Below are 27,876 nucleotides of genomic sequence, written 5' to 3' on the forward strand. Positions count from 1 at the left end.
CCCGCCGGAGCCCGTTCCCACGTTTGGTCCTCCGCGGTTCTTCCACACACACACTCCAGCGAGACGTCTGTGGCAGGATACGGTCCTTCCTGTTAAGTGTGTGTGTGTGTGTGTGTGAGTGTGTATGTGTGTGGGCGTGGAGGTTCAGTCACCATGCAGAACCTGAATGCAGCACCGAGCTAGTGGACTACTACATCGTCCCCGCACGACGGGCGTGTGAGCGGCTGAGGAGAGAAACTACGTGTATGTCGAGCAAAGTTGCTGAGTGGAGGCTGCTGGAGCTCGTGGGGTGAGTGGACCCATCTGTCCGTGGATGTGAGGCGGCGGACGGCGGTGTCTCACCATCAGCTCCCTGGTGATGACCGAACCTTCATTCTTCGGTGAGTTTACCCGCTAATTCGGGGTTCTGCCGCTCTTATATCGTTACCAGGGCAACACATCGGTCTAAAACAGCCGGTACGGTCAATGCAGCGGTCGGAAGCGCCTTATATCGGCGCTGTCAGGGTTTGTTTGGCTGCCCGGTGATCCGTGTCTCATCCCTGGCCTCGAGCCCGACTCTACTCCCCGAGCCAAATAGGAAGTATCAAGCTTCATCCTCCTTAACCGGAGATTAATATTCAAGTTCTTTTCCTGCCTCCCTCTTCTTCCCATGTGACGTCATTGTGGCTTTTCCATCGTTTCCATGCTCCTGTGTGACCACAGCAGGACGCCTCGAGGATGCAGGTTTTTGTACTTGAACTGCAGACTGAGAGGAGTTTACCACCCAGGCCGGATGCTGCAGCAGCAGCCCGTCCACCCAAGTCACCGTGGGGTGTGGTTGGCAGGCTGTCAGCAGCAGTTAACCAGCGTCTAATGTCTCATTATCTCAATTTGATCCAGCACTGCAACTATCGTCTTCCACCCATGCATGCACCACGTTTGTCGGGTTCACTCGCTGGGATCATTGCTGCTGGAGCAGGAGGCTTCAGGGCTACATGTGCTACACTCTCATTGGCGTTGGGGGGTCTGAAGCGGTGGCTGTTGGCTGTAATCACACGACAATTTAAAATCTAACAACAAGATTAAGACGATATGATTTGAATTTGTGTCATTAGAATATACCTAACATACTTAATCTAATGGGTTTATGCTGATTAAAGCTGATGTTATCGGGTGCAGGTGGTTGACCTTTAAGGTCACCAATTTAATCCTGATGGTTGTCACATGGTGACTCCAGCTTAGTTGGCCTGGCTATAATGCAGCTGTATTGTGTGTCTTGGATGAAGTTGCTCTGGAAAGATAAACAGAATTCCCAAAGCCTTTGGTGGTCAACATGTTGCTTGGGAAATTCTGGAGGCAAGGTGCCATGCAACTGACAAAGGCTGCGCTGACTACTTAGTGTGGGGGTGATAAACTCAGCTGCAAAGGAGTCCATCTTGAAATAAGTTTGCAGAACTGATATAGGAGTTTGAACTGTTGCAGTGCATTAGGAGTTTTAATTGGTGGAGTGTTTACTATGTGAATGATAGACAGTGAAATTATGTTGCAAGCTGCAGCTTTTGAGGAGAAGATGGAAGTGGATATGAATATATTAGAATGTCCACCCATGTGCAGCTGTGACAGTTCACTATTGACATGTTTCTCCTCTATTCACATGGTGAATAATTTAGTTTTGTGCACTGTAGAAATGCCTGCACATTGAATTAGACTTGTCTTTGTTTTAGCGGTTGTATATTCGTACAATTACTCCTTAGAATAGTGTTCAATGTGAGTGTGAGTTTGAACAAGAAGTGTTGTAGGATGTGGTATGAAAGGAGGGCATGCGTTTCCTCCCACTCTTGTCGTCCACACCATCCAGTAATCTGCTAGTTTATTCTTAACGTTCATCTGTTTTGCTTCTCAGTGCAAAGCCATAAATTAGCTAATCTAATCTGGCTACTTTAGATTACATGTTCGTGTGTGTCTTTGCTCTCCTTGATATTTAACATCCAGCCTAAACTGCGATGTTGAAGGGAAACAGATGGTTATCCAAAGCCTCCTACCATCATTGTATGTTCAAGTCTTAGCTGACAAGGCCGCCAAACTGTTCTGACCAGTGATCTGTGCTGGGGGAGAGGAAGGCAAGGTTAATCACATTACTGCCTAACATGTCTGTGTAAGGAGGAGGAGGCTGTCGCTACACACTCACGCATGCAGGCAAATACAGCCAGGCATGCCTAAGCACACATCAGTGCGCCCTAGTGCTGATGGACCAATATTTAGGAATATTGATTGCTAAGCGGTGGCTAACAGAAATAACAAAAGCTCTCGGAAGGTCGCCTGTTCGAGGCTGGGGTGATTGCTATTTGTCTGTTTAGCTTGACTAGTCATCGAGGTCAGTAACTTGCAGTCAGTCTGCCGGCAGACTAGTTTTTAGGTCATATGCTGCACAAGTGATTCACTCGGCTACACATGTTCAGTCCGGGATGTTAGGTGTCTTTGATGGGGTGTCGCTCAGTGGCGGGACATCAGAGTGTGCGGCGACTGTGCACACTCGCTAATGGGACTACAAAGAAAACGTGTTCATGTACTGTGAATGTGCAGTATAAACAAGAGTGCCTCTCATGGCGTCCACACCCTGTCAGTTGATGTTTAACCAGAGCAGACGTGCGGAGTCGTTTTTTGCTGCACATTTTTGTGGTGTGTTTTATGGATTTATTAGGCCCCTTTTGCTGATGTCTAGTTCATGTTTGAACCTAGTCTTAGGTTCAAACGGATGTGTGTTTGTCAGCTCTTTATTCTTTCCCTCACTTTAAGAACGGTTTCCTGCTTTCTTTTGTTCCGGGTTAGCACATTGCTATTACTTGCTTCCTGTGTTTCTTCAGTCCGCTGCCTGGCCCAATGAAGTGAAAAAATGTAAACTGTGCTGCAATGAACAGCCACGGGTGCCAGCCCTGGTTTTACCTGCACTTCCTTGCCTTCCTTCCTGAATTGAGCGGTTGTATTTTGTGCACCCAAAATGAGTGATTGAGAAAGAATAATGAGGAAATAAATAATGTATTAAAGAGTTTTGGATTTGGTTACCGTTTGCATTATTCATCTTTGCCATTTCATTGTGTCCTGCTCATGGGCTTGGGGTGCCCAATAGGTAGCTAGTGCTCTACTAGCACATCTCATTGTGAGCTGGGAAGAACCTATCTTGTAGTATAGACTCGCAAGATGAGAAAGTGTGGATGACCACATATACCGGAGATATTGTAGGAGTAAACATATCAAATACATTTATGAATCATGTTTAATCATAGCTGCTCTTGGGACCAAATTATACATTATTTCTTACTTCTTCACTCAGTTTTTTTGCGCTGCCTTAATGTGAAATGCATTATTCATTACATCTTCAAAGGAGTCTGAGAGTGTTGGCCAAATATGATAATTGTTATCAACGGTGTCATGAAACTTAATTTGTTAAGTCACAGTGCATTTATATATGATGAGCAAGCCAAGTGTTTTTATGTGACCAGAGCTGGCTCTGTCGCCAATGAAGAACCTCATGAGCTTCTCGTGGCCCTATAAAACGCTCCAGTTTCCCATATAACATCGCAGCCTTTCTGGTAACTATAAAAGTTCAAGCTGTCATCTTGGGAACATGTGGCTTTAAAAGTGTTTGTCATTGTCCTTTTGGTTTGGGAATTTGTGTAAATGAAAAACATATGGTGAAGATAGTTGACTTTGTATTTCAACGGTATGGAATCAAAATCAATCAAAAAAAGGTTGGTTTGTGTTCCTTTTTCTTACATTCATAGAAGTGATGGGGTTGTTCTGTCGTTAACTAAAATTATGTTTATTTAATTGCTCAATTCCCAGACTAAGTTCTGTCAGAAAACTTTGGAGTAGGGCTGCAACGGCCAGTGACTGTTAAAGGAATATGCCACCGCTATTCCATAATGAAATGTGTTTGGCCAGGATCTTAATCATATTGATGCATAACCATCTTGTCTTTGCGCGCGCACTGAATCCCTCTGGTGCACGATGCTATTTTGTTAGCATTTAGCATTGCTAGTCGTTTCATTATGATCACAAACACACATAAGTTACACGTTCTCTTTATTTAAATAAGGATATGGGAGTAGATATATGACCCGGGAGTGGTTACTATTTTTCCTTAATTTCATAACTATTTTCATTGTAGGTTCTCACTGAAGGCATCAAAACTACGAATGAACGCATATGGAACGGTGTAGTAAGCAAAGTGTGAAATTACATAAAACATTTTATATTTTAGATTCTTCAAAATGGCCACCCCATGCTTTGATTACTACTTTGCACACTAGTGGCATTCTCTTGATGAGGTCATCACCTGAAAAGCTTTTCCAGCAGGTGACTACAGCATGAAGCTTATTTAGAAGGCCAGTGTTGCAGTGTTTGCTGCAAAGCAAAAGGTGGCCACTTCCAGTCATCTAAAATATGAGGCATATTCATAAAGGTATGAAAGATATTGCATCTCCCACACACTCACTGTGGGGCAACAGTTTGTCTCTTCACTGACTTTGCCTCAGTCCTTCTGCTGCTTAACTTGCTTTTAAACACATTGAAATTGGAGCCCAAGCATTTTGAAGTTAAGTCCCTTCAATCCTCTGAGAACAAAAAAATCTCACTATTGCTCTGTATCCTTTTGGAATGCAGCTTTTCCAAAGGAAAATGGGCGAAGAAACAAACCCATTTTCTGTCAGATGTTTAGTGAGTCATGTGATTAAGGCTTGGAGTCTCTCCAATGCCTGACAGCAGCATCATGGTGCTGCTCCTTGTTGAAGCTAAAATCTGTGTACAATCTTTATGAATGGTGCATCAAACCGAATGATTTAGTATTCTTTCCAGTCTTTCCAGATGTCTGAATAGCCACAGAGTACCTGGATTATTAGGAAGAGATGCTGCGTATTGAATTACAAACGAGCACTTTCTCTGTCGAGCTTGTCGACTGACAAGAGCATGTTTGTTGTATGTGTGAATAAGAGCTGTTGGTGCTGGGGTGAGGATGTGTTTGCTGGAGTTGCCCTGCGTGTTTGTAACAGTGTTCCCTCACTCGAGCGTAGACTCTGTGAATGAGAGTGGCGTCACTGCTTGGCAACATTGTCGTGAGTGGGGGGATGGAAAATATAAGTAAACCCTCACTGGCTCTTATTTTGTTAACCGTTTTCAAAGCAAACTCATGTGGTAGATGTCCATCGGAGCGTTACGTCTTCAGACAGATAACGACATCAATGTGCTTGTAATTACAAGCACATTACAAACAAGCCTTTCCTGTGTGCAGCAGCGGCGTCTGTGTGTTAGTGTGTCACAGAACCAGTGCAAACTCCTTTTTCCCATCATTCATTGCAATGAGAGGAATGGAGTTGTGACGGTGTAATGGTTGCCGCGGTAACGGTTGCAGCCTGCGTGTCCTCCTTATTAGCCGATGAAGGAAAATGCGAAGATACTATGAAGCTGCAGTGTTGTTGCCTCTGCTCAGTCATTGTTGCATTATTTATTAAGTCAGCAGAAACAATGGAAGGTTACTGAGTAATAGTTCTTTCCCAGAAGATATTTATCGCATTTAGGAAAGTGCAGCAACAAATCAGACATGCGGAGAAAGTGTGTCCTCAATTATATATAGACATTGAGACTCTGAATTTTTTAATTGAATTCGCTGAAGCCTTTTGGCAATACTTTTCCTTGAATAAGATTTATAACCTGAAAGTGATGCTGAAGTCTTTTGATGCAGGCCTGCTGGAGACAGGGAGGAGTCTAAAAATAGAACACCTACATTGAACAGGTTTTGTGTCAGTACAAAGGGTATTTTTTTAAAGTAAGAGCAAGAATGTGCACATTACAATGTGAGACAGGATGGCTCACATTGACGGTTGCTTGTCATAATTAATGTCATTCATTTATTCAGTTGTTATCTTATTGGGTGGCGTGCGGGCAAGAGCCTACCTCAGGCAGCCTGGACCTGTGGTTAGTGAATGACAAAACATGGACCAAATACTGATGGTTTTCATCTCTTAAATGGTGCTGTCTGCACTGAAACACAACACCACTTGTATTTCTAAATGCAGCTCTGAGGAAGACCCAGAGAGAGGTGAAGATGGTTATGATAATGGACTGAGCTTTTTCCACTAATGTTCACTTGTTTTTTTTTTTTTTTTTTTTTTTAAGTCAGATTGAATAATATATTCATGCATTCTACCCTTTTTTCCATTTCTTAACCCCTAACTTGCCTGCTCTTCTTCCCTCTATGCTCTTCTAGATCCGTCCCCTACTGATGATGTAGCTGTGGAAGCGAGGATGATGACGATGAATTACTGGATGACAGAGAGGAAGAGCGGCTCTGTTTGATTTTTCTCGACCACTACAAAACGCCGGCGACCACATGTATCTCCTAATTAGTTGGGCAGAGTGCCATGTCATCAGCCACGCCCCCAGTGGGCCCGCCCCTTAGGAAGGGAAGGAAGCAAGAGAAATCCGAGGTGATGGCTGAACCAGTGCAGACCACTAATGAGGAGCTGAGAGGCAAACTAATGGACATCCAGATGGAACTGCAGCAGGAGAGGGGCAAGGTGAGCGGTCACACCTGAAGGAAGGTGAAAATAAATCCACGTTTATCCGTCAGCACACACATGAGTTTAAGCAACAATTGATTGTGAACTTTTCTTTTCATGTGCTGTTGCCTCAAACAACCCCATTATTGTTTAGAGTTGTTGCATCTGGGCCAGAAAGGAAGGCCCTGGTTTGAAGCAGGGGCTCGCCCTGATGGTCATCCGACGTCCTCACACTTCTTTTCTTCAACAAACACTCATAACCAATGGATCCTGCACAGGAATTTCAGTCTAGCGTCTTCTTCTCCGTCGCTGCAGGTGTGTAAGCTGCGAGAGCGTCTCCAGGAGCAGCGGCAGGCCAGGGAGCTTGAGCAGCACAAACATGCTGTAGCCATCACCGACCTGCGCGCCAAACTCCACGAGGAGAAGCTCAGAGAAATCGCAGCCGCCCGCGAAGCCCTGGCTCGGCAGCACGAAGCCGAGCTAGCCAGGACGATAAAGATCCGAGACACGGAGGTGCAGAGGCTACAGGGGCTGGTCAACGCTCTGAGGGATGGAGCAGCGGACAAACTCAAAAACGCGCTGCTTGCTGAGGCCCGCGAGGAAGCACGGAAGGCTTTTGACGGGGAGCGACTTAAACTACAGCAGGAGGTAATGTGCAGCTTGTTTAGAGATGGTCGAAAACTACTCATATGTCAATCATTATATTATATTATATAGTATATATGCAATCATTTTGTTCTTTTCTACTTTAATACATTAGCCACGTATGGTAGTATGGCAGTAGTGTGTCATTGAATTGACTTGACAGCTGCAAATATGTGATAGTTAACAACTATGGGGAAGTTCTTAAAAGAAAAAATGGTAAAGAAAGTGATGCCGCCATCCAAACAGTAAAAACTGCTCATGAAAGCACCTGTTGAAGCGGTTTTGAAAATGAATTAAAACATTTTGTGGCAACACTTTCATTTACTTATAGCTTCTTTGGAGTTTAAATAAAATAGATTCTTTTTATTTTGATATTTACACATGGTTTTATTATATTTATTTTATTCAGAATCGTATTCTGCTTTTCCATTTTTTTTCAACAGTTTGCATTAAGGGTACTTTTTTTTCTTTAGTACATTTGATGAATATGACTTTCACCTGGTTATGCTGCTGGTTGACAAATATCTTTGCGATGATCACATGGTTTCATGTCATCTCACAAGGTTTTGGTTTGTTTTTGTGTAAGTAGATTAAATATGCTTATTGATCACAAATGAAATCAAGAATAATGAATCAGTTCCATTACTTGTATGGGCCCCAGGCCAACTTAATCTGGGAAATGTGGGCCCCAAGATCAAAAACATTAAGCCTATGTTGAAAAGTACCCAAAATGTAATCTTGTTTTACAGTTTTTTTTTTTTTCAATTTAATTAGCCTTTGTTGACGTTAAATGTTTGCCACAAGGCTGATGTGAATAGACAAACCTTCATTTACTACTTTATTGCAACATAAACAACAACAACAGTCAATATCCAGTCAAAAATAATTTTAAAAATGGTGCAAAAATTAACCTGTTTGTTGTTGTTTCGTTTGATCTGTGTTGCTCTTTGTGTACCAAAAGCATGTTTGTGTTTCTGAAAAACAGGAAGCCACGTGGCTAGTCTTTTAGCCAAGCCATTGTTTCAAAGAGCTGCTCAGACACAAACAAGGCATGAATCATAATGACTGTTTAGGAAGATCCCCAAACCTGCGATTGTTTCTGTGCATGCCGACAGATCCAGGAACAGAAGACGGCCAGGAAGCAGGCCGAGGAGGCGATGGCAAACGCGCTCCAGGCTGACAAGGCCAAAGCAGCCGATCTCAGAACAGCCTACCAACAGCACCAGGATGAAGTTCATCGTATCAAACGGGATTGTGAGAGAGATATCCGACGACTGGTGAGACCTCGCTGTGCTGCGGAGAAACACTTAATATATTGCTTCTTTAATCAACATGGCCTCCAGCTGATCCTCTTGATGAATATTAGATGTACAATAAATTAAAATGCTGCCTCATAAACGCGAATTGGTGCAGAAAGGTGGAATAAAGAGCAACAGTTGCTGCTGCATAACTGCACTCAGAGCGCTTAGTTAAATTCCCTTATTTAATATTTAACTCATTCTTGAGGCCAGTTTTTGCTGATGTTTCTCAGGAGTGAGACGTCAAAGATGAAGAAGATGGTGATCAGGTTCTCATGAAGTAAATTTAGTTTAATTTAAGTGGAGTTATTGTGACAGCTTAATGAACGATCTATTCTCACCACAATAGAATATGAAATCATAATGAATCTTTGGCGAGTTATTACTGATCTGCCACAGGTTTGTTAAAATAATTGCTCATCTACTTCTGCCAAACTTTAATTAGAGCATTATCCCTGAGTGAATGGCAGGCCTCTTGTGTCTTCACTTTAATTAAAATAACATTTCTTATGCGCAGACATCCGTCTCCAGTTCATGTTGAGTTACATGTTCTCTCCTATGATCTGAAGGTAGTAGGCTAACTGCTGAGCAGTCTGTTTTCATCCGCCTTGATGTTCAGATAAACTAAGTTTTAAATTTGTCTTCAACCACATAACTTCCAGGAAGGAGGCAATGAAAAGCAGTGCCATGCAATAAAGGACTTTTCCATGTCAGGAGATACGCCAAGTAGCTGGATTCAGACATATATTTTAATACTTTATACTTTTTCTTAGAGCCCTTAATTTCACCATCATGCTTAACAGGTGATCAAAATTTAATTTGAACTGTTTGTCCCAGATGGATGAGCTGAAGGGAAAGGACCGTGTGGTGTGTGCGCTGGAGAGAGAGCTGGGCCTGCAGGCTGGCTACGCCCAAAAACTTCAGCTCCAAAAGGAGGCTTTGGATGAGCAGCTGGGGCAAGTACGAGAGGCGGAGAGGCACAACCATGGTAGCCCGAAGAGAGAGGCGGTGCCCGGGATCGGAGACAACCCAGACCTTTTAAACAACCTGGTATATGTTGATCTTTATCAGTGACTTTCCACAGACATGTTCTTTTCATGATTCAGTGTGATTTCCATGGACAAGATTAGAGACAAGTATATTAGGGGGGTGGTTCAGTGACATAGTGAGTGCTGTTCGACTGTGAGACTTGGGAGAGTCTCACAGTCGAATGTGCGGATACTCAATATAGGTTAAGGTGGAGGAGGCTGTTTTACTGTGGCACTGATGGGAAATGCTGAAAAAAAAAGAGCACAAAACACCCAATTGAGTTGAGCCATCATCCTATTTAAGTGACAAGCTGCCGTACACCCAAAACTGCACCTTAATATCCTACTGATGTGACAGTAAAATGTCAGCTCATCATTTCACCTGGTCGTCTCCTCTCTCCTATCACCGTCTGATTCCTGCCTGCATGGAAATCCTTCCCTCTTTTCAGTTTTTGTCCTCCTCTTCCTCCTCCCCTCTCCCCGCTCTTCACCAGGAGGTTGAGGAGCGCGACATGAGGAGGTTCCAGCTGAAAATCGCAGAGCTTCACTCAGTCATCAGGAAGCTGGAGGACAGAAACGCTTTGCTGGCGGACGAGAGGAATGAGCTGGTAAGGAGTACGGGTGTGGTGGAATTATGATGAAAAAAATGGATTGTTTTAAAAAGAAAAAAAAAGAGATTTCCTAACAGTATATGTCAACCAACCTATTCTACCTACTTATAATTATTTTATTTTTGTAGTGTGTAGCATCATATCCATTTCTCATAATGAAAGGTAGATTGACTGAGTTGATGTTCTGTTTAACCAGTTAAAAAGAGTAAGGGAGGCTGAGAGTCAAATGAAGCCCATGTTTGAGAAGAACAAACGCTTGTCAAAGAAGAACGACGACCTGCTGCAAACTCTGCAGCGCATGGAGGAGAAACTCAAAAACCTGAGTCGTGAGAATGCTGAGATGGTGAGTTAAAGCGTGACCTCTAGTGGCCGTTTCCAGAAGATCACATTTGGCTGCGTTCTTACTCTGTCCGTCAGAAAGAGAAAGCCGCCTCCAGCCGTCCCTCCTCCCAGCAGGCTCCGCATCAATCGCTGCTGAAGCGACCCAGCTCACTCACCGACCTAAGCCACGCCCACGAGGAACAGGAAGTGGAGTTCCTCAAGCTGCAAGTTGCTGAGCAACGTGGCATCATTGATGAGCTCATGCAGGTGACCCTCCTTAAAAAAGCAAGACATTATTCATGAGCAGATAAAGATGAAGCTGAAAGAAAAGAAAAATATTCTTGTTTTCATACCATGCTACAGTAGATGATGGGTCTCACGCTAACTATGATTTGCCAGAGCCAAGTTAGTGTCTAAATACACCTGTGAAGCACATGAGGGATTATCGCTGTCAACATACATGCAGCAGGGATGAAGGTCACCTGATGCAGTTCACAGCTTCCCACCAAACATGGGAAGGTTGGCGAGTGCGGAAGGGTTGAGGATGATTTGACCAAACAGCTGCAGCGCAAGGTCACACAAACACCAGGAGTAGCATCAAACACAGCAGCTTCTAGCGTTTATGGCTGCGTGGTAATATCCTCCACGTGAAGCTACAATATTAGCATGTCTGTTTTGAAACTCCACACCAGCCTTTGAAGAAAAAAAAAAACACTTTCTCAATTCTCACTTGGTTCTAATGTTAAGCCTGTGTTTTGTTTGTCTTCTCAAGGAGCGAGATCGGATGGTGGTGGGCAAAAAGACGCGGCGGAAACCGCTGAAACTCACTAAAGTAAGTGTTTTTGTCGTGTGGTGTGGAGGCTTAGCAACGCACCTGTCTGTGGTTGACTGGGGTGTGCGTGACTAATTAGACTCAAGAGAAGGCAGGGATGTGTTTCCTTGGTTTCTCAAGAAATATCATTAAAGCAGAGGTCGTTGGTGCCATTTGAGATTTTACTTTGGTCTGTGTGTTTATCTGCGTTGTGCTGACAGTTGTGCTGTTAAGGTTTAATTGGGTGAAATAATTGCCAGGCCAATGCATGAGGGAATTTGAGGAGTTTGCTGAGAGGCGGAGTCTGTTGTTGGTGGATGTTAGTTCGCTTCCAAGGCCAGTCGAGAGCTGGAGAGCAGCTTAAGCTTTCGAGCAAGTGATTTTCCACTTTGACATTTTAATCAAAATATGGTTTCAGCAGCTGGACGGCTTTGTCTGGGGAAGTAATTGAATACGTCTACCAACGGATTCGGAACATCGCGAGGGGCTTTGGCACGCCACTATTGTGCTTTCTAATCTGCTTTTTCAAAAAGTGCTGCGCAGCTGGATCAGGCTTTGTGGAAGCAAAATGACTGAATACATCCTCCTCATCCTCTACCTCTCCTCCTTCATTTGTCTGTGTGCTTTGGTGTGCCTCTACTTCTCTGGCTGTCAGGAAATGACTTATAAACACGATGGTAAGGTCTTTGTGAGGCAGGAGGGTGTGAACGAATGAGACCTGATGTGATGTTGTCACAGGTGAATGTTCTGTTTTTTTCTCTCCAGAGGCATGTTGTGGAGACATATTTTGGATTTGATGAGGAATCCATCGACTCCGAGACCTCATCTCTGACCTCCTTCAACACCGACCTCACTGATCGTACACCCGCGACTCCGGAGGAGGATTTAGAAGAGGTATGTCTCATGTAGACCGACATTAGTTCAGCATTGAATGTTGTGAGTGATTGTCTTGGAACAGAGTGTGTCCCGTGAGGAGTCGGAGCTGCGCTTCCGTCAGCTCACCAGAGAGTACCAGGCGCTCCAGAGAGCCTACGCACTGCTGCAGGAGCAGACTGGTGGCTCCGTGGATGCTGAGAGGGAGGCCCGGGTCTGTACCTGTTAGGTTAGAATCGTGAAAACATGGTGCCATGTCTCACTTTTGTGTTTGTCCTGCACAGACTCGTGAGCAACTGCAGCAGGACCTGAGCAGCTGCCAGGCCAAGATTGTGGACCTGGAGAAGGTGCTGGCCGAGCGCGGGCAGGTAAAACACGCCCAAGGCAGAGGCGGGCGATCCCGGGTGTTGGTCTCACTCGCCCTCCTGCACGTTTTTCTGGCCGTTCTCCTCGTGGGGTGGCGCTATGCCGACCAGCTCTGCCACAGAATCATGTGACGTCACAGCCCCGTGCCTGCATGCTCTGCCTCACCCTCCTCACTTCCTGTTGGTGGTTTCCTATCTGTCCAGGACGTTGTCTGGGAAGCAACTCTTGCTGTTAGTTTATTTATTTCGCAAAATCACTGAGGAAAATTTGTGTTGAATTTGATTCCGTTGATAAAGCACCTTAATTCACACAAGAACCAGCTCTTTCTTTCTCCCTCAAGTGCATGTTTCCTGTTTCTGTGTGTCTTTGCTGTTTCATCTTCTCTCTTCTGTGGAAATGTCAGCATGTTTGACCTCAGGTGTCTGAGGAGCCGGCTTTGTTTTCTGGATCAATAAACTTTTGCTACTCTGTGCGTGTTGCATGTCTGTTACTTCTGCATGTGTCGCACCATCGCACGTTTTCGCTTCAGCTGTTTGGCCTCTCCGAAGTGGGCTTTTCTTTCCTCGCCCTTGATATTCCTCAGCGTCTTTCTAAACGTTGGCTGTGTTGCGACAGGACTCAAAGTGGGTGGAGGAGAAACAGTACTTGCTCAGGACAAACCAGGAACTTCATGAGAAGGTAAATTACTACTCTATAACTTTGGTCGGATGTGTGATGTTTTAAAGGTTTACTGAGTTTGCGTTGAAACAGATATGACTAAAAGTAGAAAGAAAGGTATTAATAGAATAAAGTCCTAAAAAAAGATTATTGTTCATAATCTGAAGTTAAATTAAAGAATAATAATATTTTAATATGGAGCTTGTGGAGGCCCCCCTGAACTTCACAATAACTGAGAGAAGAAATGATAGTGCATATTTAAAAAAAAAACAAAAACCTATCGATAAAGTCTGAGCACAGATCAGTGGGCTTACTGAAAGTTGACTTATCATACAAGTGTTTAGCTGTATCCCCCATTATCTGTGTTGCATTCATTGTTAATGCAACACAGAAGACGTTGCACTTACCATCTGGTCATATTCTATGTATATTATGACCATATGAAGATACTTCCTGCAAAATGCTTTTTAATTGTCTTCCATGCATCACCATAAACAGGGCATAGTTCAAGAAGGTGCTTCAGACCTCCGTTCATTTGCTTCCACTCATTTCCTTTTGGGTTCACGCTGGTGTCAGGCTGCTAGTATTAGGGAGGATTGTGGGAGGCAACCAGAGTGCCTGGAACTAACCAGCGTAAGTCACCTCACGATGTACACACAGCCTTCATGCTGTGACCTGCTTACAATGTTTTAACCTGCTGCTAATGTGTTGTTTCATGTATTATTTTTGTATGTGTTGATGCCATAGATTATGAAACCCCTAACAATTTTTTCGGCAAAACCTTTGCAAGTCAGTCCTACATAATGCAGTGTATCCGACAGGCTGTGTGTTTAAATAAGACATTACTGCTGCGCCTGCTGAACACTCGCCTCTCTGTTTGCAGATGTGTGCACTGCAGCAGGTCGAACTGCGACTGCAGGCCGAGGTTCAGGACGCTCGGGACCAGAATGAACTCCTGGAATTTAGAGTGCTTGAACTGGAAGTAAGAGACTGCACCACCTTCAAAATGTCGCCAGGAGGCGACAACAACAATTTAAATTCAAGACGCAAGACCTACATACAGTGACCACGTGACAGAATGACACACTCGTTCCTCCAAGTTCCCTGTTTAGTTTCCCATGTTTTCGTTTTGCATGGCAGCTCATTACCCTGCACTGTACTGGAATGTTTTTGTTCATTTTAAATTCTGAAATGTTTTGGAATGAATGGGATTTTAATAAATGACTAAGTATATTTATGTTCACCACCCACTTTCATATTTTGTCTTTTTTTAATCATTATGGCATGTGTTCATCAGTTCCCCCCTGAAGTTTGTTGTGCATTCAGTCTAAATTATTTCTGCAATCTGCAAAAATTACACGTGACATGGAGACATGTAAAAAAAAAACAAAAAAAACACAAAATATTGAATACAATATGACACTTGGAGGGCAAAATACATGACTCACTTTGTGGTGCTGAGAAATTTAAAATTTACTTCTATTGTAAGTTTGTGAGTGTCAATATCTGTTTGCATAATGAAATCACATTTTAAGTAATGGTTATTCCACTTTTCCTAAATATTTCAATCTTTGTATTTATTCAAAGCATTTTCCTTTTTTTCACCTCTATCATTTTCCCCCATGAAAAAATATTAGTTTGTATTTGGTTTAGATAATTATCTGACGTTGATAATATTATTTATTGTTTTATTTGTTTTTACATAATAGTTTTGTATCCATTTATTTTTACTTTATGCCCTTGTCTAAACAATCTAGGACACTTTGCACTGACTTTTAAGAATTGAAGTTCCCTTGATCAACAGTTCCAGACTATCATTTATCCACCAACCATGTTAAGAACTCCACTATCAGGGGCTTTTTTTATACAGCGACATTGTGATTCTGCTTCCACTGGAGGCAAAATAACTTTCACTTTTCATTTTCAGCATGTGTTTTCCAAGCCCTTATTGGTTTGATTTTGTTTACCCCATTGGACTGTACCTCATTTTGGCCGCTCCTGATTATGTCTCAGTGTTCTAAGTAAGTTCATCATTCACTCCCTTCAGATCAGTTCCTCTTGCATGTACTTTAACATCACAACTATGTGACCTGATGGATGATACCGTGTTCTGTTGTAATATAATAATGTCCTTCTCAGGAGCGAGAGCGCAAATCCCCTGCTCTGAACTTTCACATCTCTGCCTTCCCTGAGAACAGCAGCAGTGCACTTCAGTTTTACTGCCAACAACAAGGAGTGAAGGTAAAACGACTTCAGTGAACTTTGGAAACAATCAGTGACACTTAAAAAAAAACAATACTCCCAAAATCTCTGGTTGAAGGATGTCGTCATTCCTGAGCTGATGAAGAAACTGGACATTTTAGGGGACAACGGGGTGAGCGTGAGGAAAGCGTTGGATTTAAAGAGCTCCCTCTTGTGGCCTTGCTGATCAATCTGTGTTTCTTGCTTGTAGAATCTGAGAAATGAAGAGCAGGTGGCAGTGATCCAGGCTGGAACAGTGATTTCGCTCTGTGAAAAAGTAAGGAAAAAGAGGCTTTATACATTTATGACTTGCTTTTGATGTTCATTTTTCTTCGTAGTGGTTGAAACAGATCGACAACACAGAGGCTGCCCTGACCCAGAAGATGATCGATCTGGAGAATGACAAGGTACAACAAAACATTGAGCACAGTCGGACTACACCTACTGAAACTCTTATGTTCCTTGGTCTGTTTTTACAGGATCTGTTCAGTAAGCAGAAGGGATTTCTTGAGGAGGAACTGGACTATAGGAAACAAGCCCTGGACCAGGCCTACATGGTATGAAGACCAAACCGACAATAGCAGAGAAAAATGACAAGAGATCTAGGGCTATATAGAAATTGTTTGTGACAGAAAAACATGTATTTATTGTAAGTTGGTAAAAAAGACACTAAAGAGGAAGGTTGAAACACATCATTTCAGCATGGCACATTTTCATTGAGGATCCATTGAACATCATCAATGCGCCATGAAGGTAACAAATGTAACAACACACTGGGATACTGCATCTTTTAAAATGGAAATTCTTCATAAGTTACTGAATAATGGCTAAATGATATTTCATCCAATATACTGGAAACATTTGCTGAGAAGTGACTTTATTTTGCGTGGATAGCTCAGCCATTTGTCATGACTGTTATTGGTAATGATTCAGGCTGGTGCTGTAGGGAGCTTCCTGTTTACATAGAAAGTTAAAACTGAGATTTTAAAAGTAAAACTTTTTGATACAACATGATCACAATAGTGTGTGTTTGTGTGCATACTTGTGTTGTGTGCGTGTGTGTGTGTTTGCCCATGCATGCATCTGTGTACTTGCATGTGCATGTGCATGGTTACCTGTGTTCTTGTGTACCTGTGTGTGTGTGTGTGTGTGTGTGTGTGTGTGTGTGTTTGTGGCTGGCTGTGCAGAGGATCGAGGAGCTGGAGGCCACGCTGTATAGCGCTCTGCAGCAGGAGCAGCCGTCATGCCAGGCGGTGGCCGAGTCGCTGACAGACAGGCAGAGGGAGGAGCTGAGGCTTGCTGTGGACAAGCTGCGGCGTCAGATTCTCCGGCAGAGCCGGCATTATGACAGTCAGATCTTACAGGAGCGCATGGAGCTTTTACAGCAGGCCCAGCAGGTAAGAGCAAACATAAACCTTGACAGGTTTCTGAGTCCTGCCTGCCCTCAAATCGGACCCCACCAAACACCTGGTCATCAGAAAAGATGCAGTATCCCTGCTACTGTTTGACACGTACTTGTTTGGAAGTGTGCGAGTGGATTTCATGCGACTGAATGGCTGTGTGTGTTCTGTGGTGACCCAGTTTCCCTCCTCCACTCCCACAGCTTGTACACTGTGTCACTGATTAACTGCATCAACACTCACTAACTCATCACCGTCCAAGCAATGCGCACTGATCTGCCATAACATTATGATCACCATGTATTCTAGCCTCGCTCCTCTGCTGACTTTTGAAGTGCTTGTTGACATACTTGAATCCAAACACTCATTCCTTAGTGCCACAGTCATCCAAGTTAGCAGAGACTGAGCTGCCTCACCACAGCATCTTTCATTTTACCCATCAGTTATAGCTGTAGGAGCCTCACCGCCCACCTCCATCACTCAGCCATGGTCACTGACTCAACTGCTAGTCATAGATTAATAGTGTAGTGTAGTGATGGTGTCCTAATTTTCTGAGCTCAATAGGTGACGCTCTTGGTTTAAACAATAAGGTGAGGTTTGAAAGAAAAGTGTTCAAAGCCAAACATTATGCGTCAGACAGTGCCATCTACTGGCCACTGAAAATTAGAGCACTAATTCTGGTTTCATGAAGCCTCATCCACCTATCACTCATGTACCGTTATGTGGATATTTTTAATTTCTACATGTGGATTAGATACATTCAAATAAAAAGAAAAAAATATATATTTTAAAATTTGTTTTAAAAAATCTATTACAAACAATCAACCCTGATAGCTTCAAATCCTAATAATAATAATAATAATAATAATAATAATAATAATAATAATAATAACATTTACTTTAAAGACGCCTTTTGGCCCAAAAGCTTTTAACATTTAATTTGCATTTCACTTCTGACATAAATGACTAATTTTAGGTATTATACCTAAAATTCAGTCAACGTTTTGACAACAGTTTTTCAGGCCTTCTACCTGGCTTACTTCTACAGCTAGCAGTGTAAACTGAGGTGCTAAGATGAAAGCATAGTGAGTCTTTCCCAAAAATGTTTCTTGCCTTACAACAGCAAAGCAAACCTAAAGTCTCACCCACTGTACACTAAAACGATATGGGTCTTTCATTTGCACTAAGTCAAGGTTTTATGTTGGTTTCATGTTGCCATGTCATCACAGTGTGATCTCTTGAAAATCTAACTACATTTATATTCAACTTTCAGAGGATTAGAGAGCTGGAGGACAGAATTGACTTTCAAAAGAGACAGATAAAGGAAATTGAGGAAAAGGTACATGCCACTTTTTCAAAGCAGCAAAAGAAATACTTCAATATTTGTTTAAAATGCACTTTAAACTCTTCTCCTTCTCTCTCACATCCTTTGTGTTTCCTCAGTTCCTGTTCCTCTTTTTGTTCTTCTCTTTGGCATTTATTCTCTGGCCTTAATGAGCTTGATCACGGACCATCACCAGGTAGCTGCTGCACTCAATATGGTGTTCAGTGTCACCGATGTCATCGGTGTGACAGCTCTCTCTCTGTCCGCAGGTGTCGTTCTGCTTCACAGGGAAGCAAAGAAGATGTTTTATATGCATTTGTAGACAGTTCATGAAAACCTTATGGCCTTTTTGATAACGTGCAATTCCGCAGAAATAGCTTATATATATGTGAGATTGAATTCATTCTATAACTGTGATGACACTTGGACCTGAAACAAAAACAGACCTCGATGTGAAATGTTTGAGGAGGAGATGGTGGAGCAGGGAAAGGTGGAGTTTCTGATAGGAAGAATGTGGTGCCATTCTGTGGAGGAGGAGGCAACCAACTCGGTGCCAGCGGCATTTTGGCTAAACTCTGAAGCGTTTCCAGGGGAACGACAGCTTGTGAAGTCGACTAAACTCACTGGAATCCTCAGAAATAAAGGTGATTCGCTCTCACTGCTTTTCTCTGTTTCAGGATTCCTTGTAGGAAAACTGAGGGGATTGTTTGGTGGGAGGGAAACCTGAGATATACTTTAACTTGCTCCCAAGCTGTTGACCGTGTAAATAATTGATGAATGTGTTTTATTTGCCAAAAGAGCTCTGAATTTTTGCGAGTGTGGTTTCCTGAAATGGCTAAGAAATGGTGAGTTTTAGCTGATTATGTCACTGTGTTGTTGCAGGAAACTGGCTCCGAATAGATAGAAGTCAACTGGTGAAGGATCACATGACCTCATCTGAGTGTCACAGGCGGTGCTGCAGCCTTGGTAACCGGATCAGTTTGAAGCAGCGCCGGATCCCAAGTTCTGTCTGAGAGAGAATGCTGGCGCTGGCTAAGACTTTTTATGCCACTTCAGAAGCAGGTAAGACACAGTGGAGGAGGGGATGAACAAGAGTAAACCCAAGGTTGCTTTTCGTGCCGGTGTGATGTCACATGTGGCACAAACCTGCAGCTAGTCATTCATGTCGCTGTGCTCCCTGTCAGGATGGCTGGATGGTGGATTTGTGGTTGCATGATCGCAGGAGAAGAGCAGGAAAACTGACTCCAGCCTGCAACACTCCCAGTGTCTGGATCAGAAACAGCTGATGGAGGAGGAAGTCAGAACCATGGTGAGTGTTTATTCTTCATTTTATTGAACTGTATTATCAAGTTCCTTTAAAACCCTTGTCAGACTTGGGAGAAGGACCGAGTGGAGCTGGTGTGGAGAGAGCGGCTGCTGCGCTGTCAGAGGCAGCTGAAGGCAAAAGAGGAGGAGATGAGCCGCCAGTCCCAGTACTTCGAGGGCTTTAAGAGCCAACTTCAGCACAAGCTCACTGTGAGCCGAGACAGGGAGGAGAACCTTCAGAACCGCATTTACACTCTGGAAAAGCAGCTTCTTGAACTGACTGTGAGTGCTGCTACTGGCGTCGCCGCCATAAGTCAGGTCCGGATAGCATCTGAAACTCCGGTCCAGGTGGACGAGCTTCTGTTCTTGAGAGGAGAAGGTGAAGGAGAGGAGGAGAATCGGGAGGAGAGGAGGAAGATTGTCCATCACCAAGGGACTGAGCAAAAAGAAGAACCAGCAGCAGATGGATATGCAAAGGAAAGCCAGCTCCGGAAATGCCTGTTGAATCTGAAAGCGGATCTCAATGTGCTTCTGGAAAGAGAGGAGAGTGGGATGATGATGAGGAGGAAGATGGTGGAAGAGCTGCAGGAAGCTCAGGAGAACAGTCACTTCCTGAGCTGCAAGGTGGAAGAGATGGAGGCTGAGATCCTCCAGCTGAAGTTGGCTGAACGCTCCCTGCTGCAGGAGGTGGACGAGCTGAGGGAGGAAAATTACAGACTCAAGGAGAAGCAGAGCGGAGTGACTAACCAAACAAGCGATCAATCCGCTGCAATCCCTGAATCAACAGGCCCATATCCCAGCTCCCTCAGCGGCAGCACTGCTGTTTGCTCGGTTCCCTCCACCACAAATCGTCCTCATCCCTCTGCTGGCAGTGATGGAGAAGTGAGTGTGATGACTTTTGATGTTTAATTGAGCTCTTGTGTGTTTTGCTGGCCTTTCTTTCTAATCTTTCCACAAAATCTAAGCTATGGACTGTAGGTTTCCTTTTCTTCTGTTTGTTTTGTTCTGTCCTATGCCCACCAAACTCTCTCTTTATACAGTGACATTGTTTCTTTAAGGGTGATTGGATATTTCGTGAATAGTTTTCTTTTTTTACCAGTTTGTCTTGGATATCAAAGATGTCAAGTCAAGTGCAGTTTCCCACTTTGGCCACCAAGGGGCGGTGATGAGCACCTTCAGTTTGGCAGTGGAAACAGTCGATGATTTGAAATTCGGGAGCTGGTGCTCCAGCGGAGCGCTGAACTTGGAGGAAGCCCCCAGTGAGGAATCTGATGCCTTGAGGGAAGCATACCGAAGCTTGGGGTTCGGCGAGGATCTTCAGGCTCTTCAGGAGCAGTGCGATTGCCTGGAGGCCGCCTTGCAGCAAGCACAGGTGCAGCTCCAGGTTCTGTCTCAGGAGAACACTCAACTGAAGGAGCAGCTTGGAAAACAAACAGATGGTGAACCCGCAATCGCAGAGGAAGGAGAAGAGGTGAGGCAATTTCAGCAAGTTTAATAATCTAATGTAGTCTAATCTCACCTTATGAGGATTTAATTTCTGTGTTCGCAGCCAAGCAGTCTAGTCAAAGCTCTGAATGAAGAGAACCGAGCCTTGGCTGCCAGAATCCAGGAGCTTGTGGCCCACAGTGAGCTTGATGATGAAGTGCGGAGACGAGATGAGTCCCAGATGAAGGAGCGTGTATCCACCCTGGAGGAAGAGCGAGTCAGGCTGGAGCTGGAGGTCCAAGAACAAGCCTGTTTGATCACAGAGCTCACTAAGAAGACTGAAGATGACCTCAATAGCATCATGGAGTTGCAGCAGAAGCTACACCAGTGTGAGAAACGTGTGCAGGAGACAGCAGGAATTCGAGAGTTGTGCAGGTCCCCCTGTCCGAGTGCTTTACCGCCGACAAACATCGATGATGTCATTGATATTCTGGTGGAGAGTGTGATTAACCTGGATGAGGAACCACAGGAATCAAGTCCCAAATCTTCTCCCCACTCAAATGTTCAAGCGCTAAGTGAAGGAGCAGACCAGCTCACCAAGTCGATCCAGCATCTCAGAGAAGAAGAACAGGAGTTGCTCAGCAATATTAGATCTCTGAGGGAGCAGCAGAGGGAAGTCACACTGTCGGTTCAAGCGCTGGCAGAAGAGAAGCGACAGCTAACGCGTCAGGTTTGGGGACTGAAAGAGGAAAAAGATGACGTCAGTAAAGCTCTGTCTGGTCTTCAACAAGAGAAGGAGCATCTCAAGCGTGCAGTGTGTGGACTTAAGGAGCAGCTCAGAAGGTGCACGTCCGAGCTCGAGATGGAAAGAGAGAAAGTGTTGAGCAGCAAATCTGATGAGATTGACTTTATTCAAACTCTGCAGGCAGAGAAGGAGCAGCTCAGTCAAACTGTGCTCAGTTTGAAACAGGAAAAAGATGAGCTTATGGCTGCCATTCAAGGCCTGAAAGAAGAACGGCAGCAATTTATTGTCGGCGCAGAAGGTCATGACAGTCTGCTGAAGTCTCTCAGCAGCTTGAAAGATGAGAGAAAGGAACTTGAAGATTCAATCAGCTGCTTAAGAGAAGAGGAAAGACGAGTCAAGGATGCGGTTGAGGATTTAAAAGAGCAAAGGAGGAAGCAAAATGTAAAGCAGAAGAAATCTCCGCTGTTGACTGCCGACTGTCAGCGTGCTGAACTGCTGAGGGAGCTAGAGGATGCTACACTGCGAGGTCTCTGCAAGGAAGAGGTGAAGACTTTCATTTCAAATATCTTTGGAGTATTTTTAGCATCCATTACAGTGTTATTACTCCTGTGTTTGATGACAGGCTCGCAGCAGTTCAGCAGGAGAGAGAGAAGCTCTGAGTGCAGAGCTGAAGAAGTCCCAGAAGGAACTCGACACCAAACACCAAGAGGTCAGTTCACGTACTTTGCCATCTGGAGAATTGATTGGTTATCAGTGCGCCTGCCTCAGATGAAGACACTACATGGTGAGGTGCAGCGTTTGATGGTGCAGAGAGTCGAGGCAGAGCGAGCAGCAGGTGAGAACCTGAAGAGAGTCGCCGTTTTAAGCTGCCAGGTGGAAGACATTAGGATTGAAAATGACTCTCTTGCAGCTCAGGTATGTAATCATACATTTGTTTGTTTATTTATTTACGCTGTGGCATTGATTGTTGCAGTGCATGTTGGGACCTGTACTGTGAGTGGTAAAAGCACTTTATCTCAGCAGGCCATTAGTAATAGACGTAATAGATTTCATGCATTTGACTTGTCTGTCCTGTAAAATATGGCTAGCAGCCCTCAAACTCAAACAGAGTTATTCAATAGAACAAGAGTCACCAATCAAAAGCAGATCCATCCAACTGTTCCATTTCTGTGGCGGTTGTCTTGCTCATACTGCTGTTGATGCCTGTAGTTTGGGTGTTTGTCTAGCCAAAGCAAAGGGTGTCATGTTCTGTCAAGCTCAATCCATAAAGGAACTGTGAGGAGCAAACTTTTTTTGCAAGTCTTTGTTCTGTCGTTTCCAGGTGAAGGAGTTGCGACTGAAAGTATCCAAGCTACAGGGAGAAAAGGCAGATGTTTTGACACTACAGGCACAGGTTGAAGAGAAATACAACATCACTGCGGCTCAGCTCAAAGCCAAGGTACCTTTCATTCTGATTTGTTGTTTACAACAATGACATTTGGTTTGGCAATTCTACAGTCGAAAAATGGATTTAAAAAAAACTAATGCATTGACAAATCCTCTCGGTGAAAGTGTGTTTTAAGTAGTAGTGTCTGTGAACTCCTTAGTCTGGTGCTTTGGACCAACTCAACTCTGAGTACATGGCTCTGAAGAGTCGAGGCAACCAGGACGATGTGACCGTTGAGCTTGTCTCTCTTAGATCACAGCACGACAGCATCAGGGCAAAGGTGGGTAGCTCATACTTCAGGCTGTGTCTGGTCATGGTGATATCATACTCAAGTGTAAAATCGTATTTTCACATTGATTTAGTCGAGTCACTAATTTTGAAACCTGATGTGTTTTTCAGTATGATTCTCTTCTGAGATCAAAGAGTCCCTCTGATCTGGATCTTGTTCCATTAAAGGTGAACAACTAAACCTCTCTTTCTTTTCCCAGAATTCATTGTGATTGTTAGTGTTTTGTTTTGGACCTTTGCAGGCCAAGCTGTCCTGTCTGGTGTCCAAATGTCAAGAGAGGAACAGCGTGTTGGTGCAACTGGTCAAAGCCATGCGTAAACACGGCTGCTTGGAAGCCTCACTCTCCAAGCAAGTGGACAGGTTGCTGAGTGACGCGGTGCTGGATGACTATTCAAAAACATTAATCCCAGGAGGCCATCAGAAAACCCAGAGCCCCTGTGGCAGGGCGACACCAGGACCAACAAGCGTCAACAGGTGTCAGGAATACACTGGTGAGGTCACCACTGATCACCTGACGCCTGTTCTCCAGCACGGTGCAACAGATATGCCAAGCACGCCAGGAGCTGCTGCTCAAGCTAACAACAGCGATGTCAAATCTGTCCTCACCACGACACGGAAGGACAAGGCCAACCACCCTGTGCCATGCTTGTACAGCAACACCAGCAACAAGGTCCAACCATCGCCCGACCAAACTGCAGAGCAGGGATCGAGTGCCAAAAAGGTGAGATGGAAGCAACCTGTTATACCTGAAGGATTCAAACTCTAGTCAAGACAATTAAAAAAATCAAATGAGAAAGGGAGGTTTTGTTTTAAGCAGGTCAAGTAGCTGGGGCAAGATATTGACCACGCATGGCCTCAAGTTAAATCATCTTAATAAGGTCAGGAGGTTGAACATTGGAGCCACATAGATCAATTTGTACTTCTGATCGATCATCCATTATATTTACTCAGAGGGTCGCTCAGTGTCAGAGGTTAGATCACAAATAACCTTTTTTCCACCGTCATCCTGCCGCAACTTAAATCCCTGCCATTTCTGATGTGTCTCTTGGAAGCGAATCTGATGAAAGCCATGCTGTGAAAGACCTTATTGTAGTATATTTTTTCTTTTATTACTTAGTTAGGATGTGGACAGGGGACCTAACTAACTGGTTTATTGAGTTCTGGAACTGCTTGTTAAGGCTGGCCATCAATAACCGGCCTTTCGTTTTATATAGTTATACTGTGGGTGGGATGTGTGTGTGCATGACATACCTAGTATAAAATAAAAAGACTTCTAAATTGTGTAATAATTATAGTTTGAATGCAAAAAATCGTACACAATATGAGTGAAAAACCAACTGTTCTGTTTTCCACCACTCAGGTGCCTTCGTCTCCCAACAAACCAGACAAGTATCGTCTGGTTCAGAAGGCAGAGTCCACACCAGATCTGTCCCGCCTGACCTCAGCCAGTTCTTCGCCTCTCGCTGAGCAGTGTCACGACAGCAGCAGCAGGAGGAGGCTGAGCAGCCCGGAGAAAATCATCAACCTGCACCAGCAACTGCAGCAGACTCTGTTGAGCAGCTTTCAGGTGGGAAGGTTGAGCATTGAAATATGTCGATGTTAATCAGGAATTATTCAAATTCCTCTTGCAAATCATGTGGGAGATGTTCTTAAAGCATTGAGGAGACGTTAAACCAGTGTAAGAATAAAGTACGATAAATAAAAATAAATAATAAAATAAAATCAAGACAAGACAGAGAGATAATTTGCTGTTGAGCCTTATGGCTAATGGAGACAAAACTCTCTTAGGTGTACGTCACATGGGTCTCCACACGAGGGCAGAAGAGCACTTCTGACAGTCCGTTCAAGAAGGCACATCAAAAACAAGTTGTGTTTTTAGCAGCCGCTAAAGCCATTGTTTTTAATCCCCAGGCTCCACGAGGATTTGGATGGGAAGAGCAGTGGGACAAAAGTCAGTCTTGTGTGTCCAACAGAGACAGTAAAAGCCTTCCTCCCTCATTACGTGGCAGTTCAGTAACCATGGCAACAGAGGAGCCTCCATCAGCGAAAAGTCCCTCACTTTTTAAAGCGGTGACCTCCAGATCTGCGAACTTGCCTTTTGGCCCAAACATGCTGACGAACCAAAGCCTGAGAGCCGTGAAGTCGTCTTGCATTTTTGGCTCTGCAACGTCGGTCAACGCAAACTCCACGTCGCGCAACAGCACCAAGATCACATCTGTAAAGCCCAAGGTGACAACTTTGAGGATCCCGGACAAGAACGATAGTCGGCTAACAGAACCATCATCTTCTGATCCGAAGACAAGACCCCAGAATTCTCCGTCTTTGGACTTCCCTCCCAAAACACCTGCCTCTGGCACTGCCGCCACAAGTCTCCCACTCGCCAGCGACGGTGCCTTTAAAAGCACGACTTCCTTGTTGGATGATGCTGCATCTTCCAGTCTCTCCAGACCCACTTCCTGTACCCGGTCTGAGCACAGCTCGCCTGAGAGGACCTATTCTAGAGGCTCCCCAGTTCCACCTCCAGAGAAGATGAAACAGCCAAGACCAAATCCAGGTAACAAGGTTTAGACCCTGCTGACTGTGGAGTCAGGAGTGTGTGAAGAAAATGATTTCAAATTGCCATCTATTTCCCATGTTTGGCAGAAGCTCCATCAGAGGTGTGCTCAGTGAAGGTCATCAGAAGAGTGGGTCAGTGCAGCCTCATGATTGGCTGGGAGAGACCCCCCCTGGACGAGCTGGGCTGCAGTAATGGCACTTTCGTCTATGGATACAGGGTAGGACGGGGAGCGCCACACAACACCCATCACAGTCTTGTCAAGTCCCTGCGTTGGTGTTTCAGGTGTTTGTTGACGGGAGCTTCCACAAGTCGGTCCTGAGCTCGGCCTGCACCAAGGTACCACTCTCTTCTCTCTGCTCCCGAGGGTTGCATAAACATTCATGTTTATAACCTGTGGTGACAGTGTGTTCTGGAGAACGTCGACGCGAGCGTCCCAGTCAACATCAGTGTCCAAACACTGGGAGCGAACGGCTTGTGTTCTAACAGAGTGCAGGTTGCGTTTGAGTCTGCAGGCAGCGCAGAGCACTGAGGCATCACAACCTGTGAGTACAACGGCATTCAAGTTATTCATATCTCACATGAAGGTGCCAGTGGAACAAAATATATACTTCATCTGCACTGAGGGTTTGATGCAATCTCGTAGTTGTCATGTCAAAGAATGCCAACAAGCAGAAGTCAAATAAGTCTGCTGTGTTTTTGTGACTTGTGTGAATTGAGACTCAACAGGGGAGAAAAAATATATAGGTAATCCAAGGCAGAATTGGAAAAGAAACGAGTATCTTAACAAGTAGTTGAGTTGGCAAACATGGTGGCACATCCCATTGTCGTGTTGTACATATTAGTTAAGAAGGAAAAGAACCACGTTAAATGTCACATTTGGGTCGCGATGGACTCACTCAAAGCTTCAGCCATTTCTCCTCTTAAAGTGGATCAGAAAATGATGATGTCATGACTAGTCGACATAAGAAGCCAAACGCCAAAAATATTTGAAGATAATCTGTCTTCCATTTTGTTTATTGTTTGTCCTCCATTGTAGTATGCACATTAAGTACGCAGCAACAGTAAGATATGAGAGACTTACACTCATTTATATTCTTCATAAAAACAAGAACGTTGAACTCTCCCCAATGGTCACCTGACAAACCCAGAAGGAAAAGAAAACACGTCATAAATAGAGTCTAAAGAGGGAATAAGACGTGTCCTGTTCTGCTCCCTGTGTCTGTGTCCTCCAGGGCGTTGAAGAGCTCCGGTAGCTGCAACCATCTGTAACCTCAGCCAAGGCCAAGTGAAACGTTTACAGTCACACTGCCTGTCCCTCCGCACCACGTGAGCGTGAGGTCATCGAATTCCAAATGAACGGCGGGTGTTCTTACCTTTGACTTGCCACCGAATCTCAGTGACGAGAAAAGCTGAAACATTTAACAAGTGGATACCTGAGTAAGACTGTGGAGACTTTCGGACGCACAACCTCACACAACTCTTTGGACATCAAATAAATGCCTTCTCTTTTCGCGACGCTTTCAGTTGTTGACTGTTTTTTTTTTTTTAACCGCATTGTTTTACACTACAAGCCAAATATGAGAAGAGATTTACCCCAAAGACTGACTTCTGCTCCTCGTAGGTTTGTACAAAAAACTCCAAACACTGTTTAAGTTTGAGGATTTTGCACACAATCATTTAAATATATATATTAAAAAGGAGAAATTATCACCAATATTTTTATGTCGAGAAAAATATAGATATGGTTCACAATACTTCTGAATGATTTAACTTGCGTTCAATAGATGTTGAGCACTTGTTTGATACACCTCATATATACATTTGTTATGGTTGTGAAGTCATAAATGTGTGGAAAGTATTTTTCTAACAGCAACAAAAGTTTTCTCACTGATGTCACTTGACTGTACCAAAATAAATGTTGATATATTTACACTCTGATGGAATCCTTTGTCATCACAGTACTCCTCAAATATATATATATATATATATATATATATATATATATATATATTTTTTTTTAT

At 44.0% G+C, this 27,876-nt stretch overlaps 1 protein-coding gene across 5 annotated transcripts; it reads left to right on the plus strand.

Moving 5' to 3' along the window:
• jakmip1 (janus kinase and microtubule interacting protein 1) lies at positions 1-27,786 on the plus strand. 5 transcript variants are annotated; one of them, XM_053879034.1, is made up of 24 exons: positions 1-380; positions 6,242-6,551; positions 6,849-7,181; positions 8,294-8,455; positions 9,314-9,526; positions 9,954-10,112; positions 10,312-10,458; positions 10,533-10,703; positions 11,209-11,268; positions 12,013-12,141; positions 12,206-12,334; positions 12,405-12,488; positions 13,102-13,164; positions 14,027-14,125; positions 15,283-15,384; positions 15,464-15,517; positions 15,596-15,661; positions 15,723-15,791; positions 15,864-15,941; positions 16,572-16,781; positions 18,058-18,123; positions 18,228-18,304; positions 18,378-18,752; positions 18,991-19,169. In XM_053879034.1, exons 2-22 carry the CDS (start codon positions 6,396-6,398, stop codon positions 18,276-18,278), a joined length of 2,601 nt encoding a protein of 866 aa, XP_053735009.1. In that variant the 5' UTR covers positions 1-380; positions 6,242-6,395; the 3' UTR covers positions 18,279-18,304; positions 18,378-18,752; positions 18,991-19,169. The 5 variants fall into 5 exon arrangements, with proteins under 5 accessions (XP_053735009.1, XP_053735010.1, XP_053735006.1 ...); XM_053879035.1 differs by having other exon boundaries at positions 9,999-10,112; XM_053879031.1 differs by lacking the exons at positions 1-380; positions 6,242-6,551; positions 6,849-7,181; ... (17 more) ...; positions 18,058-18,123; positions 18,228-18,304 and adding exons at positions 19,293-19,417; positions 19,480-20,295; positions 20,513-20,884; ... (11 more) ...; positions 26,259-26,397; positions 27,088-27,786 and having other exon boundaries at positions 18,381-18,752; positions 18,991-19,170.
• Positions 27,787-27,876: the final 90 nt, after the last annotated feature.

The sequence above is a fragment of the Synchiropus splendidus genome, chromosome 11, assembly GCF_027744825.2.
Source record: "Synchiropus splendidus isolate RoL2022-P1 chromosome 11, RoL_Sspl_1.0, whole genome shotgun sequence".
Taxonomy (NCBI): Eukaryota; Metazoa; Chordata; class Actinopteri; order Syngnathiformes; family Callionymidae; genus Synchiropus; species Synchiropus splendidus.

Excerpts from the sequence above, each read along its gene's own strand:
- jakmip1 (XM_053879031.1), top strand. The coding sequence starts at position 19,394 with ATGGAGGAGGAAGTCAGAACCATG. Across the intron at positions 22,127-22,205 it reads GAGGTCTCTGCAAGGAAGAG|GCTCGCAGCAGTTCAGCAGG; the intron begins GTGAAGACTTTC and ends GTTTGATGACAG. Across the intron at positions 23,022-23,169 it reads CGGCTCAGCTCAAAGCCAAG|TCTGGTGCTTTGGACCAACT; the intron begins GTACCTTTCATT and ends TGAACTCCTTAG.